This window comes from Mytilus galloprovincialis, chromosome 12 (genome assembly GCF_965363235.1).
Source record: "Mytilus galloprovincialis chromosome 12, xbMytGall1.hap1.1, whole genome shotgun sequence".
NCBI classification, from domain to species: Eukaryota; Metazoa; Mollusca; class Bivalvia; order Mytilida; family Mytilidae; genus Mytilus; species Mytilus galloprovincialis.
Window position 1 is genome coordinate 12,618,459 of NC_134849.1, and position 16,309 is coordinate 12,634,767.

The window sequence follows — 16,309 nt, forward strand, 5'->3', positions numbered from 1 at the left end:
TTCATGAATAATTTATTGTAAAAAGTAAAATTCGCACGTGTCATTAGTATTTAATCACTTAACGTTATATTGATAATGATGAACACTTATATAATTTACATCTTGTTCGTAACACGGATATCCTTCTTCCCCTCTCCTTTAAAAGCGGAACGAACGATACTAATAGAACAGGCAAACTCATATATAGTAAATTTAAAGTGTATGAACAGGTCTTTAAAGTAATGGTTTCTCATTTTACTAAAACGTCATTGTGCTTCTTTTGTGACCTATTATAACGTAAGACTCTGACTTCTTTTGAATTGGACGGTCCTAATGAGAGTGACATGGGCATGCCTGTAAATCAAGTACAGCTGGAGACATACCATAATAGACTTTTCACGTTTCGTTGTAGAATGAATAAAATATATTTTCCTAATTTTGTAATTTGTACTTAAAGCAATAAAACACACCGTTCCTCACTTGGTTAATACACAAGTAATACTAGAGATGGATCTGATAAAAAAGGACATAGCCATCTCCCCAAAAGACTGATAAACTTATCACGCTGAGTTATCACCTTATGTCATTGGCAGTACTGTTCTCTCCGAAATCTGTATATATTAATTCATATCATTGTACTCACTCTCTTATTGTAACATGTGGTAGTTTGTTATCATTTGTCAACGTATACAGTATTCATTTTTGTGATTATATTTAACGCAAAATCTTAGTTGTCATACCGTAGTACGATTATCGACATTCATTTCTCCATCTTCTGTTGTCACCATTACAGTGTTTTAAAGTGATGTAGATAAAGATGTGTTGACATGTAAGTTATTTCATGAATAACATTAATTAAAATAACATTATTCATTGAAATATTTTCCTTTATCATTTTAGGGAAAATGAGAAGTAAGTATATATATCTGATTATCTGATATGTTTACGGTTATGGATTATGAATCTGTAACTCCAATTTATGTAGAAGAGACGTGTTCAAATAAATGCATTTTCATTAGTAAAACTAGAAATGTGCTCGCACATTACGTTTCATCAACCGAAGTTTTAATGGTTATACTGGAATATGTCATTATTGGTATCTTAATAACGTTTACTCTTAGCAGATATTATAAATGTTGTGAACTATATTTTGTCATACTAATAATTATTCAAACACCTCAAGTTTCCTGGTAAAATTAATACATGTATTTTTTCGATATGGCTTATCTTTTCAATTTCTTTGATTTGTATTTAAAGCAATAAAAACAACCGTTTTCTAAGAAAATAATACACAAGTTATAATATAGTTATGGGTCTAATAAAAAATAGAAATACCCATCATCCCTGTTGTATGAAACCCTTAACACGTCGATTCATCACATCATGTCATTGGCTGTACCATACTCTCTCGAATCTGCAATTACAAATTCATGTCACTGTATGTAACTCTTCAATTGTAAGGAAATCGACACCTCCTGACACTCGGTTGTTGTATTCATCATGTGTCACACTTAAACAGTATTACAGCAATGGTTATATTTTAGGTCCGTGCACTGTTAGGAAGAGCAAAAAAAAGGTCTAATTAGCACAACAATATATCTTTAAACATTTCTCCTGTAAATTTCACAATTCATACTTTCTCGTATGCTCGTATCTGAACATGCTAAACCACGTGCTCTGTTTTGACATACTAAGTAGATGAACTATTATGTAATGAATATACATACCGTTGTTCTTACTAATACATATTAAAGTACAAAACTGTGCAAGCAAATTTTTCAACAACAAAAAAATGCAGCCTCGTCATAATTCACAGCTCGTGTTACCCTTGATTAAAGTATGCCGATATTTGTGATCTTATTTAAGGCAAAATCTTAGTCGTCATACCGTAGTACGATTATCTTGATTTATCTATCTTTGTTTTGTCGTCATCACTTCAGTATCAACGTTCAGAGAATTTAACTGATGTGCATAATTATATGTTGACATGTAAATTATTTATTGAATAACATTAATTAAATTACATAAGTAATTAAATAATTTCGATTTATTATTTTAGGAGGTTGCGAGAGTAAGTATATATATAGAGAGAATATCGTATGGCGTTTTCAATATCGCATCCGTATCAACCCGAGACACCCAAATAATCCCAAGAGCTCTGCTCGAGGGATTATATTGGTTGAGGGTTGATACGCTGTATGATATTTAAAAAGCAATATCATATACACTTTATTATATACATATACCTCAAGTAGATGTTTTTTATGTGACATGACGTCATACAGATAAGGAGGTTTGAAATGACGTCATACAGATTTAAGGTTTGACATGACTGCAATCGATGACGTGACGTCATACAGATTAAAGCTGTGATATAGCTTTTTTCACCATGCTGATATCGATATCATAACGGGTGGCTGATACAGCACGCTTGCCATTGATTGTATTACACATACAATTTATCCCGGCGTTTTTCGCCTTAATTGATGTCTCTTATATGGTGTAACAATTGACTTTTGACGGCTGAACTTGAAATTAGATATTCATACGGGTAAAGTATATTCCAAGATAGGTCTAACAGTAACCTTGACCTTTGACATAAAAAATTTATAAGATTCTAGATATTCAAGAGGTAACAATCCTGAAACGATGGAATATAAAGTGTTAACAATGGTGTTACGGACGAAAGTTGACAAACGGACGGACAGACAGTATCGTTACAAGATCCCCAAGATTACAATTTTGTTAGCGAGGGGACAAATACCACTTGAATCGAAAATGCAGACACATTTTATGCTAAATAATGGCAATGGGAGTGGAGGTGATGGGATGGGGCACGAATGGTTAATGTATTTACATAAATGAAACCCGTTGTAGGATATGCGATTGTAGCTGCGGGAAACAATGTCAACTAATTCTAAAGTTATTTGTCTTCTTTTTCAGAATGTCTTGATAACTTTTAATTTCTTAAGTCGACACAAAGTAATTAAATCAGTTACTGAATGCTGGCGCAAAGTAAATACCAACATCATCCAAATATTTAAATGACTTTGATCTAGCTTTCGGTAAATGGAAGTTGTATCAAATAAAAATGTGATTGAATTGTCATACATGTAGTAATTTAGTTCAGGATTATCAACCCGTGATCACAGATTAGTAATTCATATAAACAGATAAGCAACGTATGAACCCAGATATTCAATCCGAGATCACGGATTTCAATCTGAGATCACAGATTCTCAATCCGATATTCACGGAACAATTTTTGAAGTGTTTCTTTATTATGGCTTTTTTACATTAAGATATACGATTACACCCCTTTACCATTTGTTTATAAATTATTTACAAGATATAATAAATATTAATTGATCTAAAAATGTATCTATTTAACCTTTACTGGTTCTTAAAATACATAATTTCATTTTGATCTTTTTCTGCGTACTTTAATAGCTATAATTGTTCAAGATTAATCTCAGAGGTATTAAACACGTCTATCCATTCAGGTAACAAAAATATATAGTTTTTACTTTTTGAGATGGTCCCTACATCATATTATATTCATCTTCCATCCAACACAAGCGCCAGCAGTATAGTGTCGATTTTCCATACACGTCTAATATCACCTATTACAACTTTAGACTGTGACTGCTTCAAAACTCGACACTCACTGATAAGGGTACCATGATTCCTACTTGCAAATGTAGTCTAACCGAAAACATACCGAGATAGACGTTTCGCCTCACGGAGTTAAAGAAATATATATACTTTTTACTGTATGACCTAGATTATTTTGTGTTTTTTGTATTTTAAACGATTAAACCGACCACTTTCAACATGATTTATACAAAAGTAATAATAAAGATTGGTTAATTAGAAGAAAATATATATCATCACCACGTAAGGTAATCACATAATGACTACGGCTAGTCTGTTATCACCAATATATGTAAATATCAATTCTGAACACTGTAATAACTTTCTGTTTGTAAGGACGTCGACACTTCCTGACACTTCGTAGTTGTGTGTTTACACACTGGACATTTAGTCAATGGTTATACGTTAGGTCCGTGCAACGTTTTGAAAAAACAAGATATATCTGGTTAGCACCATGATATAACAAACTGACATGTTTAGAATCCACACAATATGACATATGTTCCACCTTGTGATTGTTGATGTCCGAAACTGATCAAATTTCAAAATAAAATAAGTTCAGCCTCGTCATAATTCACAGCTCTTGTTTCCACTGATTAAAGAGTGCCATATGTTGTGATCATATTGAACGTACAATCTAAATGTCAATAATATATTACGAATATCTTAGTTCAACTATCGTTTTTCTCCCTCATTTCAGTAATAATTAAACCATTATGCTGAACATAATACTATGTTAATATGTAAAACATTCAACAAAGTCAATGTATTTTTTAAATTAACACTATTAAAAGAGTAATATTTGATTGATGATTTCAGGCTGCACAAAGACTTAGCGTAAGTATTCCTATAATTAACCGATTTATTTGCTGTCATTATTCTGTAACTCAATTAAATAAAGATGAGAAGTGTCTTTATAAGTGATCTTGTTTACAGTAAATGTTTTCTACATACTGTTCCTTTAACTTCAGCTAAAAAGTCGATATTAGGATAAATCAAAAGTGATATAACGAAAGAACGTTTACTCTTCGCAAATATTGTAAACCAGGTCTGCTATAATAATGATTGTAACGTATATCTTAAAAAAACTATGTATCACTAATGCAAAGCTTTTGCTACAACTTCCATCAATATATTATTTGTATGTATCATGACTCAAATTATAACGTTTGCCTCAGGGAAGATTAGTTATATAGCTATATGCTTGGTCCGTTTCTGTGTGTGTTACGTTTCGGTGTTATGTCGTTGTTCTCCTCTGATATTTAATGCGTTTCCCTCGGTTTTAGTTTGTTATCCCGATTTTGTTTTTTGTCCATGGATTTATGAGTTTTGAACAGCGGTATACCACTGTTGCCTTTATTTGCGTTCTGGATTAAAAAGAATTACAGAATATATTAATCATTTAAAAATCACTATCGATATTTATAGTTATTTTTTAAAAGATTCACACTTGACGATGGTATTGAAAATATTTTAAGTTATATTATACATACTGGTTGAGTTAATTCAGTACAGTCTAGCGCTTATAGTTTAAATCGTTTACAATACTACGTCAAATGTTTCAATACCAATATCAAAGTTGAAAAACTTATTTATCACAAATGGAAAGCAATCAGCATTACAGACAAAGCTTTCGGTAATTCATTCTTTTCTTAACCATGACATCGAATAACAACTTCGGCCGTTCCGATTTTTCAAAATAACAGAATTGTTTAATCATTAGAATATTCATATCGATATTCGTGTATAATTGATTGAAAGAAGCAGGATTCAACTTTGACATTGGTATTGAAACATTTGACGTAATATTGTAAACGATTGAAACTATAAGCGCTACAAACCAGTAGAGTCTGAAATGGTCTATATCTGTACTAGACTTTACTGAATTAACTCAACCAGTCTGATTGGTCTGACATTTACTTGATAATACTACAACAACAACAACAACAACAACAACAACAACAACAACAACAATACTTTATTTTAAGAGGGTTACACAGTTAGCTATATAACTAATCTTCCCTGAGGCCCTCATCATGAGAAATCAAACAAAATGCAAACATATACATTGCATACATTAGTATAAAAAGTCAAGTATGATAATAATGTTTAATACAACTTAATAAAATGTGATGAAAAAAATAAACATGATGACATGATCAGTTTTTAATATTATTGATACAGCTGGGTTGATTTCAATAAATGATCTGTTATTTTGTATTTGAAAGAATTAACATTTGTAATATTTCTTAACGGTATAGGCAAATTATTCCACAAGAATGGTCCAGAATACATAAAAGATTTTTTGAACAATTCTGTTTTTGGTTTAGGGAGTATGAGGTTTCCTTGAACAGCATTTCTCAAGGGGTATGAATTTCTGTCTGAAACATAATGAAACTTGTTAGTAAGATATGATGGGGCATCATTTTTAATGCACTTAAATGTCATCACTAACTTATGATATTTTATTCTCTGTTCAACTGTCATCCAGTTTAAATGTTTGAATAAGGGTACAGAAGGAGCGAATGGGTCTGTTTCTAGTATTAATCTAGCAGCCCTCTTTTGTAATTTTAATATCCTTTTTAAACCCTCACTGCTACAACTACTCTAACTTTACAACAATAATCAATTAGTGGCAAGATATAACCATTATAGAATAATTTTCTGCAGTCTAGATTTAGAAATTTTTTAATCTTTAATAGTAGATATAGTCTAAATGATATTTTTGAGCAGATCACATCAATTTGGTTTGTCCATGTGAGGGAAGGGTCAATTTTAATGCCTAAAAGACTTTCACATGTGGAAGATGTATCACTTGATTGTTAATAGTTAAACAACTCTCATTGTAATGTGGCATTGCTCTTTGTTTCGTTCCAATAATCATATATTTTGATTTATTTTTATTATTGAACATATTGTTATCATTGCACCATTCCTCTACATCATGTAAATCTTCTTGTACCTTTGACTGTAGAGTTTGATAACAATTGCCAGAAAGATGTAAAGTTGAATCATCGGCATATAAATCAGTGCAACAATTTTGCATATGAATAGGAAGGTCGTTTATGTATAATATAAACAGAAGGGGCCTAATATGGAGCCTTGGGGACACCATACTTGATATAAAGTGTTTCAGAATGAGCATTACCAATTTGTACTTGTTGAGTTCTTTCATTCAAATATGATTTAAAAAAAGAAACAGCAGTATTATCAAATCCATAAATTTCAAGTTTTTTACAGAGAATATCATGATCTACTACATCAAAAGCTTTCTTAAAATCCAACAGGACTGCTAAGTTGATATCACCATCATTCATATCCTGTGTCCATTTATCTATGATATTGATAAAGGCAGTTTGGCAAGAGTGTTCTTGTCGAAACCCAGACTGTGCTGGGTGTAAAAGATCTAATCTTTATAGGTAGTCATACAAATGTTTTGAAAAATGCTTTTCTAAAAGTTTTGATAAAACGGGAAGTGCAGAAATTGGTCTATAATTTGTTGCCATGAATTTTTCACCAGCTTTACAACAAGGGTTACTCTTGCATTCTTTAGAACACTGGGTAATGTACTTGTATCTATTATTCTGTTAAAAATGTAAGTTAAAGATGACGTTATGAAAGGAGAACTCAATTTTAAAATTTTTGGTCCTATGTTATCAGATCCGGTGGATTTATTAATGTCAAGTTTGATCATCTCATTAAATAGACCATTTATTGTGACTGGTGGAATTGAAAATTTTACTTGTTCTGACTTATTTAATTTCTTTTGTACAAATTGATTTAATTTTGCATAATCGTGAGTTTTACTCATACATCTGTCAGTCCTCAGGTTTTCAACACAAGATGTAAAAAACTTATTAAAAACATTACAAATGTCACTGACATTATTAGTTTTAACACCATCTTCATTTAAAAGTTCATTTGGTTTTTCTTGTTGGGATGGGTTAAGACTTCGAATACATTTCCACACATCTTTAGAAGCTTTTGAATCTTTTACCATCTTTGAATAAATTTTTTTTTTTGATTCATCGATTATGTGTTTTGTCCTGTTTCGACAAAATTTGAACTCGGACCACATTCCTAATTTATGGTATTTCTCTCTCATTTTTCAGGCATATGCAATTTCATTATTGAACCATTCAGGTTGTCTGTCTCTTTTTACTCTTTTAGTAACAATTGGTGCATGTTTATCTAGAACTGCATTAAATATGTCATACCACATCTGAATACATGTATTTGGGTGACTTTCATGTTCAATTCTATCAAAAGGTGCAATAGCTAAGTCACTTAGAAAATGTGTCTCATTGAATTTTTAAAATTTCTGTAAGAAATGGTAGTCTTTTTTGATATAAGAGGAATGTTTTTCTTTTCTAGTTAAACAAACTTGATAATGATTACTTATTGAAAATTTAGCAACATGTGATTCTAGTATCAAATCTTTATTGGTGACATAAACATGATCAATTAGTGTACTAGAATCAGGTGTAACTCTTGTTGCCTCTTGAATTATCTGATTGAGATTGTAGGTTTCTAATAAACTTAGCCATTTTTGTGGTTGTTTATTAGGTTTTAAAAAATCTATATTAAAATCACCAACTAAAATAATATCTGAATTATGATTGATGGCAGTTGTAAATTCTTTTTCAAATTCATCAATCCAATTAATTATTGAACTAGGAGGTCTGTATACTGAACATAATAAAAATGATTTTTTGTGAACTGGTTTAATTTCAAACCACATTGTTTCAATGTCACTTATTTCAAATTCAGCTTTTCTATTAAATTCTTTTTTTCTGAAAAATAAGCAACCAAACCACCTCCACCTCGTGATAGTCTATCATTTCTGTTTAAAATGAACCCAGGAATTTGTATAAAATTATCCTGGGTGTTACTGTCCAAAAATGTTTCACAACAACAGTATATATCTGGAGGATTTTGCGAGAACATTAAATTGTATTTGATTTCATCCAGCTTGTGTTCAAGTCTGTTTACATTATGTGAACATATTTGTATACCCTTTGTTAAAGAAAAGTCATCAACATTATCTTTTCTTTCAGATTTTTCTTGTAAATTAGGTAATAAATAACAATTATTATTTAGTAAGGCAAATAAACATGCTGTCACTAATACACTTAATCCAATTGAAAAACAAAGCTTAAAATCAACAGGTGATAAGGCATCAGGGGGATTGCATAAAACATTTGTATCAGTACCTTGCAAATTAATTACCTCATCATTAGATTCATAAGTACCATTATCATATTCTGTTACATAACATGTTATTCATAACAGCTACAGAAATATTGTCATTCACGGTAAAATTTCCAGCATTAGTCATACTGGTGATTGCATTTATTTTGTTCAAATCACTTATACTAGTTTTAGAAAAATTGACAATAGATTTGTCCATTCTTTTTGAAGAATGTTTAAGTTTGGTGTTTTTTTCACTTTTCTTAAAGAGATAATTTAGACTCCTGTCTGTAGGGCAGATACATTTGTAATTATTACATTCTTGACAAATTTGATTTAAAACATCAAAGTAGTTTGTGGAAGTTTTTTCATTTTTAGAAATAAATTTTAAAGATGAAATGGCTATATCTTCTTTGCCAATTTTTTAACTCCAATACTGATCACAAAATTTCTCCTTATGACCAAATGATTTACAGGAGAAACAAGACACAGGCTTACCATGCCTACATGTATTTAGGTCATGACCTCTTTCACCACAGTATTGACAGTAATCATTGTCTGATGAAAGTTTAAGAATTTTTACATATTGATCAATGTTTTGTAAAAATACCATTGTTCCCATTTTTGTAAGATGCATGCCATCTCTTTGATATAAAGTTTTTTTGACATAACCATAGTCATCATAGAAACATTTGCTATGATCTATATATTGTAAATTGTAATAGTCACACAGATCAATTAGAATTTTTTACATCTGTATCCTTTCTTGGGGGTACACTTGACACAATAATGTTGGTGTTCATATCTGCTTTAGATCTAAGCAAGTACAGCAAACTTTCATAGTTCTCATGGATCAAATTCCTTATGTCTGTATCTTTAACAATATTGATAATATCAATAATTCTTGCACCTCTGTTTGTTGATACACGGGTGTTAATCAGGTCTTTTGTATTTATGCTTTTCAGAAGGGAACTTCCTATCACAAGAATGTTGTTGTTATTAAAATTTCTACTAACTTTCTGTTGTTGGGATCCATTCCCAAGTCTTTTGCCCTTGTTTTTCTGAGAGTAGGATTTAGAGATATTTTTAACATCAGGAGTTGATTGTATGCACCTTTCAACATTTTTTGAATGCACCTCAGGCATGTCAGGAGGGGATGTTTGCATGGCACTGTCCTTTAAATCAGGATGAATTTGAGTTTCAATGCTATTAGTTTCAGGTATTTCTAGTTGCCAGTATTTGGAAATCATCAGTTTGTGTAGAAGCATCACAAGTAGTAACTTGTGTCCCTTTGTCAGTTACAATGGGTTTATTGTTTATCAAATTCATTAGACATCTTAGATGACAAACTGTTTTCTTTAGTTCAAATATTTCTTCCTGTAGACTAATACTTTCATGATGATTGATGTTAATTGGAGATAAAGTATTAAAATCTAACAACAGTTCATTGATATCAGATGACTTCCTGCTGGGAGTGGAAGTGATGACAGTATCTGTGTTGATTGATGTCATGCCGTGTACTAATTCTGATTCTGTCTCTACACAGTCAGATGTCATGTACTGTACAACCTTAGGATTGGTCTCTGACACATTGGAATTTTGTGTAGATCCAATCTGGTTTATATTACTGATGTTTACATTATCCTCATTATGTACATTTTTAAATTTCACAATTTTTGAATCATCCAGTCTCTGTGTGTTATAAAAATGATAAAGTTCTTCTGCGAAAATCTTAAAAGTATTTTTGAACCAAAATATACACCCTTTTCCTTGAATGTGTAGAGTGTTAGTGGACTCATATATGTGAAGAACAACTTTTCCTTCACTATCATCAAAAGAATGCACAAGTCCATTTTTACCTCTGTCCACAAATTGTTCTTCAGAGTAGTTTCCAAACAATATATTTTTAAAAAGGTTGTATATTAAATTATTTTTAAAGTTAATTACATAGAACAGAGTTCTGTCTGTACAGTCATCAATGTTATATAACTCACTTGATTGAAGAAAGTCAAAATCCTCTGAAACACTTTTAAATCAAGAAAAGTCTCCAAAAAAAGATGTAATGTTCTTAAAGAATGTTGATGTTAAATCCATAATTTTAAAAATTAGTTTAAATCATTATTTATCCATCATTAGATGGAGCTTGCAAAAACACATCTTATCACTTCAACTGCTGATACTGACTGATATAGATGCTTAATTATCAATATAATTTGTCCAGCGTCCTACATAAATGAATATATATAGAACTTTTCTTCAAAGATGGTCCGAGTTGATATTTTCGTTGTTTGTAAAAATGGGCATCATCACTCAACCTTTCTTATTTGTGTTGACTCGACTGTAGTCTGAATCATACTGATAAATAGTCTTAATAATATACCAAAGGGACAGTATTGCGACTACATAAATTCATCTATTTATCTTTGTTCATTATCATTGGAGCAGTAACATTAAAGGAATCATATTGTTGTATATAATAATATGTGTTAATATATATATATATATATATATATATATATATATATATATATATATATATATATATATATATATATATATATATAAGTAATCACAGTGATATATCAAAAGAGAATAACAACCGCCTCGGTATTCTCGTGGTAGATTGATAGAGATAGATATGTTTTATAATTTCAGGATTGAAATTGTGTAAATAGTGTTATACTTATACGATTCTTTTTCTGTCTTCACTGGATTTTTTGTAGGTCCGTGTACTGTTTGGAAAAGCAAGATATGTCTCATTTGCACAGCAATATGATTTACTCCCTTAACATACTTCCCTTGAAATTTGCATAAGTTTTTTTTCATTATGTTTCAATGCATTGAGCAACGAGGTAATTGTTATACTTTCGGTCCGTGCACTGTTGGAAAAAGCAATAGTAGTCTTGTAAGCACAACAAAACGGCTTTCTCCTTTAATAGAGCTCTTTTGGAACTTAGAATTAAGTAAGTAGTGATTACTGACACGGTTTATTTTCTGTTTTCACTATTGGTTCATTTAACTCAATTTAAATAAGGAGAGCCGTGTCTTAATAGGTGCATTTTAGTAAGGATAAAGAAACAACTTTACGTTCCATCAACGTTTGTTTAAATGTCAATACCGGGACATACATATAGCAAACAAGATTTCTTAATAACGTGTAATCTAATCTAAGATTAAAAAACTATAAATTGTAATAATACTGATATTTCAAACACATAGAATATACTTTTATTCAAATGTATATATCACTATTAAATGTAATGCAATTAACAGCATACATTATACTTTCGTCAATTTATTTTTTTCGTTATTACAGACAGGTTATATTGTATTAATTTCAAGGTATGTCGATGACTATGTTTTTTTTTTTATTAAAAGAAATAAAATCCACACTTGGCATTGCGAAATTTACGTTATATTGTAATAGTGTGTCAAAATGTTGTGAAACCCAGCAATGCTTGATATTATAATTTTAGAGCGTGCACTGTTTGGGAAAGCAAAACCAGTCTTGTTAGCGACACACTATTCCTTACTCCCTTAACAAAATTCTGTTTAAACTGTCAGAATTCTAACTTCCTCCAATGATCGTCCTAGAACTATGACCTCCTTTCTAACATAGATGATATCTTCTGTAAAATTTCTACACAATATAACATGTGTTCCGCCTGGTTAATGTTTTACATTTTAGCCGAGAGAAAAATCTGCACAGTAACCCTATCTTTTCTTTTGATTTTCTCAAAGTATTTTCCAGAAGCTATCTTCCTGTATTTAATTTTACAATTCTATGATTTAGCTGAGCTACTTGACACACAATGATGCATTTTAGGTATAATCCAAACAAAATGTGTCATTTTGTCACCACCTGTAGTTTGAGAAAATGTCCGGTGACCTATCAACTTTTTTGAACATATCACAACATTTACTAAAAATTTGGCAAAGCCAGAACAAGTTCTATCATTTTTTAATAGACTCCAATACAACCTGAATGAATAATATTGTTATATCAAAATGACATAATTAGAGAAATATTTGTTTTTATAATTTCAGGGACATTCAAAAGTGAGTAGTTACATTTTTATTTTTAATTTAACAGTTTATTTGCTGTCATTTATCATGGATCTGTAACTCAATATGATTTGAACAGATATAGGAAGATGTGGCATGATTGCCAATGAGCCAACTCTTCATCTGAGTAAAAACTTACAAAAGTTAACCATTATAGATCAAGGAACGGCCTTCAACACGGAGCCTGGTGACACACGTAACAGCAAGCTATAAAGGGCCCAAAATTACTAGTGTAAAACCATTCAAACGGGAAAACCAACGGTCTAATTTATATAAAAACGCGAAATAAGAAAAACGTATCGACTAAATAAACACACGCATCTACTGTACAGGTTTAAATAAGTTTGGTTCTTTTTATTACGAAACCAGTAAATGTTATGGCATATCACGTTCCTTCAACCTCAGTTTAAATGTGAAACTGGGATATATATGAATAGGTGATCTATTCATAATATTTTTAAGCGAAAATTATAAACCAGAATTTGCATGATACTGATTATTCAAATACACAACGCACATCTTTATAACATTTTATCAATAATGCAATGATATCAACAGTATATATAATACTTCAGTTAAGATAAACTTTTTTTTTATTTCACATAATTTAGATATACACATTCAGCTGTTTCAATTTACCACAATAACAAAAATTGTTAGTTATTTTAACATCGTTGTCGATGCTTATGGTAATTTTGTTGAAAGATTCTTACTTGACATTGGTATTAACATTTTGACGGAATATTGTAAATGAGTGAAGCTTATATTAAATGCATCGTTGTTTGTAACAAGGCTAGCCCTTTTAATGATGTTCTAAATGTATTTGATGCTCTGTAAAAGATTGGTTTTTCATTTGAGCAAACGTGTTAATCAAACTATTATCCTCTAGAATATTGTCCACCAAAAAAAAAGTATTCATGTATCTATACATGATATAAAGTATTTATTAAAAAAAAGGACAAGTTTGATGTTAAGTTTATATACAACACATAATCTCATTAAGAACAAAAATACATCAGTAATCAAATGCATTTGAAAAATTAGAATGCGAATTTGAGCGTGAAAACTCTTTAAGGTAATTTCATAATAAAAACACACAAATATAGACTATTTCAATTAAACTTATATATTGATATGATAACTGCAATTCAGTTTAACTTGGATTAATATGAAAAAGAATTATTACATTCATTGTGTTTGTCATAATATTACTTTTTGTTTGTATCGTATCGCAGATCTAAGTAAAAATACTATGTCACTTTAAACATTGAATTTAGTATAACACACATTTTGCCAAGAAACTTTAGACGTTTGCAAATTATAACTTGTTCATACTTTTCTATTTCTCCATCTTAGGTGTTTACATGATATTATATTACTAATTACCAACATATTATAGAACAAGGAAACAGTCAAGGACACGTAGAAACTACTAAATAATAAGGGATTATATTCATCAGTATATTATAACAAAATCCATATCAAACAAATCTTATATGACTGCAGAACTTTATTTGTTTTTAAATACCAATATCGATGTTCATGGATTATTTATTGTAAAAAGTAAAAGTCGCACGTGTCATCCTCCCTCTCCTCTCCTGCTGAGACGATAGATACTAATAGAACAGTCAAACTCATAGATCGAAAATTTAAAGTGTATGTACAAGTCTTTAAAGTACTGGTTTCTGATTTATTTTAATTACCTCTTTTATTTTTGTAATTTTTGTTTAAAGCAATAAAACCCACCGTTCCTAACGTGGTTTATACACAAGTTACACTAATAAAAAAGAAACACCCATCTCCCCAGATAACTAATACCCTTATCACGCCGAGTCATCACCTTGTGTCATTGGCAGTACTGTTCAAAATCTGTAAATATAAATTCATATCATTGTAATCACTCTCTTATTGTAGGGACGTCTACATCTTCTGACATTTTGTAGTTTGTTATCATTTGTCAACGTATACAGTATTAAGGTCATTTTTATAATTTATGTCCGTGTACTGTTTGCACAAGCAATATATGTCTTATAAGCACAACAATATTTCCTACTCCCTTAACAGTGTTCTCTTGTAAAATTTGCAACCTTTACTTTCTCCAATGCTCAACTATGTCCTCAATTCTGACAAAGATAATATTTGCTGTATTGATTCCATACACCTTTACATAAGTTCCACCTTGTTAGTGGTGATAAATAAAACTGTGCAAATATCTCAACACAATAAATTACCGCTTCATCATATTTCATAGCCGTTATTTCCCCTTGTATAAGTATGCCTAATTTTGTGATTATATTTAACTCAAAATCTTAGTTGTCATAATGTAGTACGATCATCGACATTCATTTCTCCATTTTCTGTTGTCACCATTACAGTATTAACATTTAGGGTTTTAAATTGATGTACATAATGACATTATGACATGTAAATTACATGTTTATTTAATGAATAACAGTAATTAAAATAACTGTATTTATTGTTTTAGGGAGCATGACGTGTAAGTATATATATAATTATCCGATATGTTTACGGTTATGGATTATGAATCTGTAACTCAATTTAATGTAGAAGAGACGTGTTTAAATAAATGCATTTTCATTAGTAAAACAAGAAATGTGCTCGCACATTAAGTTGTATCAACCTTAGTTTTAATGGTTATACTGGAATATGTCATTATTGGTATCTTAATAACGTTTAGTCTTAGCAGATATTATATATGTTGTAAACTATAATTTGTCATACTAATAATTATTCAAACACTTCAAGTTTTCTAGTAAATTAACACACATGTATTTTCCGATATGGCTTATCTTTTTAATTTCTTTGATTTGTATTTAAAGCAATATAACAACCGTTTTCCACGAAAATAATACACAAGTTATATTATAGTTATGGGTCTAATAAAAAACAGAAATACTAATCTCCCCCGTTGTATGAAACCCTTAACACGTTGAGTCATCACATCATGTTGTTGGCTATACTATACTCTCCCGAATCTGCAGATACAAATTCATGTCACTGTATGTAACTCTCCTATTGTGAAGACATCGACATCTCCTGACACTCGGTTGGTGTACCTGTCATGTGTCAACTTTAAACAGTATTAAAGCAATGGTAATATGTTAGATCTGTACACTGTTGGGAAGAGCAAGATAGGTCTTACTAGCACAACAATATATATTAATATAGTTCTCCTGTAAATTGCACGATTCATACTTTCTGGTATGCTCGTATTAGAACATGCTAAATCATGTCCTCTTTTCTGACATACTAGTAAATGAAATATTCTATAATGAATACGCACACCATTGTTCTTTCTGGTAAATGTTTATGTACAAAACTGTGCAAATTTTTCAACAAAGAAAGCCTTGTCATCATTTGCAGCTCGTATTACCCTTGATTAAAGTATGCCTATATTTGT

The 16,309-nt window shown here is 30.5% G+C and overlaps 1 protein-coding gene across 1 annotated transcript in view; it reads left to right on the forward strand.

Annotated features, from left to right (window-relative positions):
• Nucleotides 1-895, forward strand: part of LOC143055213 (uncharacterized) — a 28,248-nt gene extending 27,353 nt beyond the window's left edge. Inside the window, exon 14 of the mRNA XM_076228347.1 lies at nucleotides 880-895. Within this exon, the coding sequence (XP_076084462.1) occupies nucleotides 880-895 (16 nt within the window). The remainder of the gene's footprint in view (nucleotides 1-879) is intronic.
• The last annotated feature ends 15,414 nt before the right edge of the window (nucleotides 896-16,309 follow it).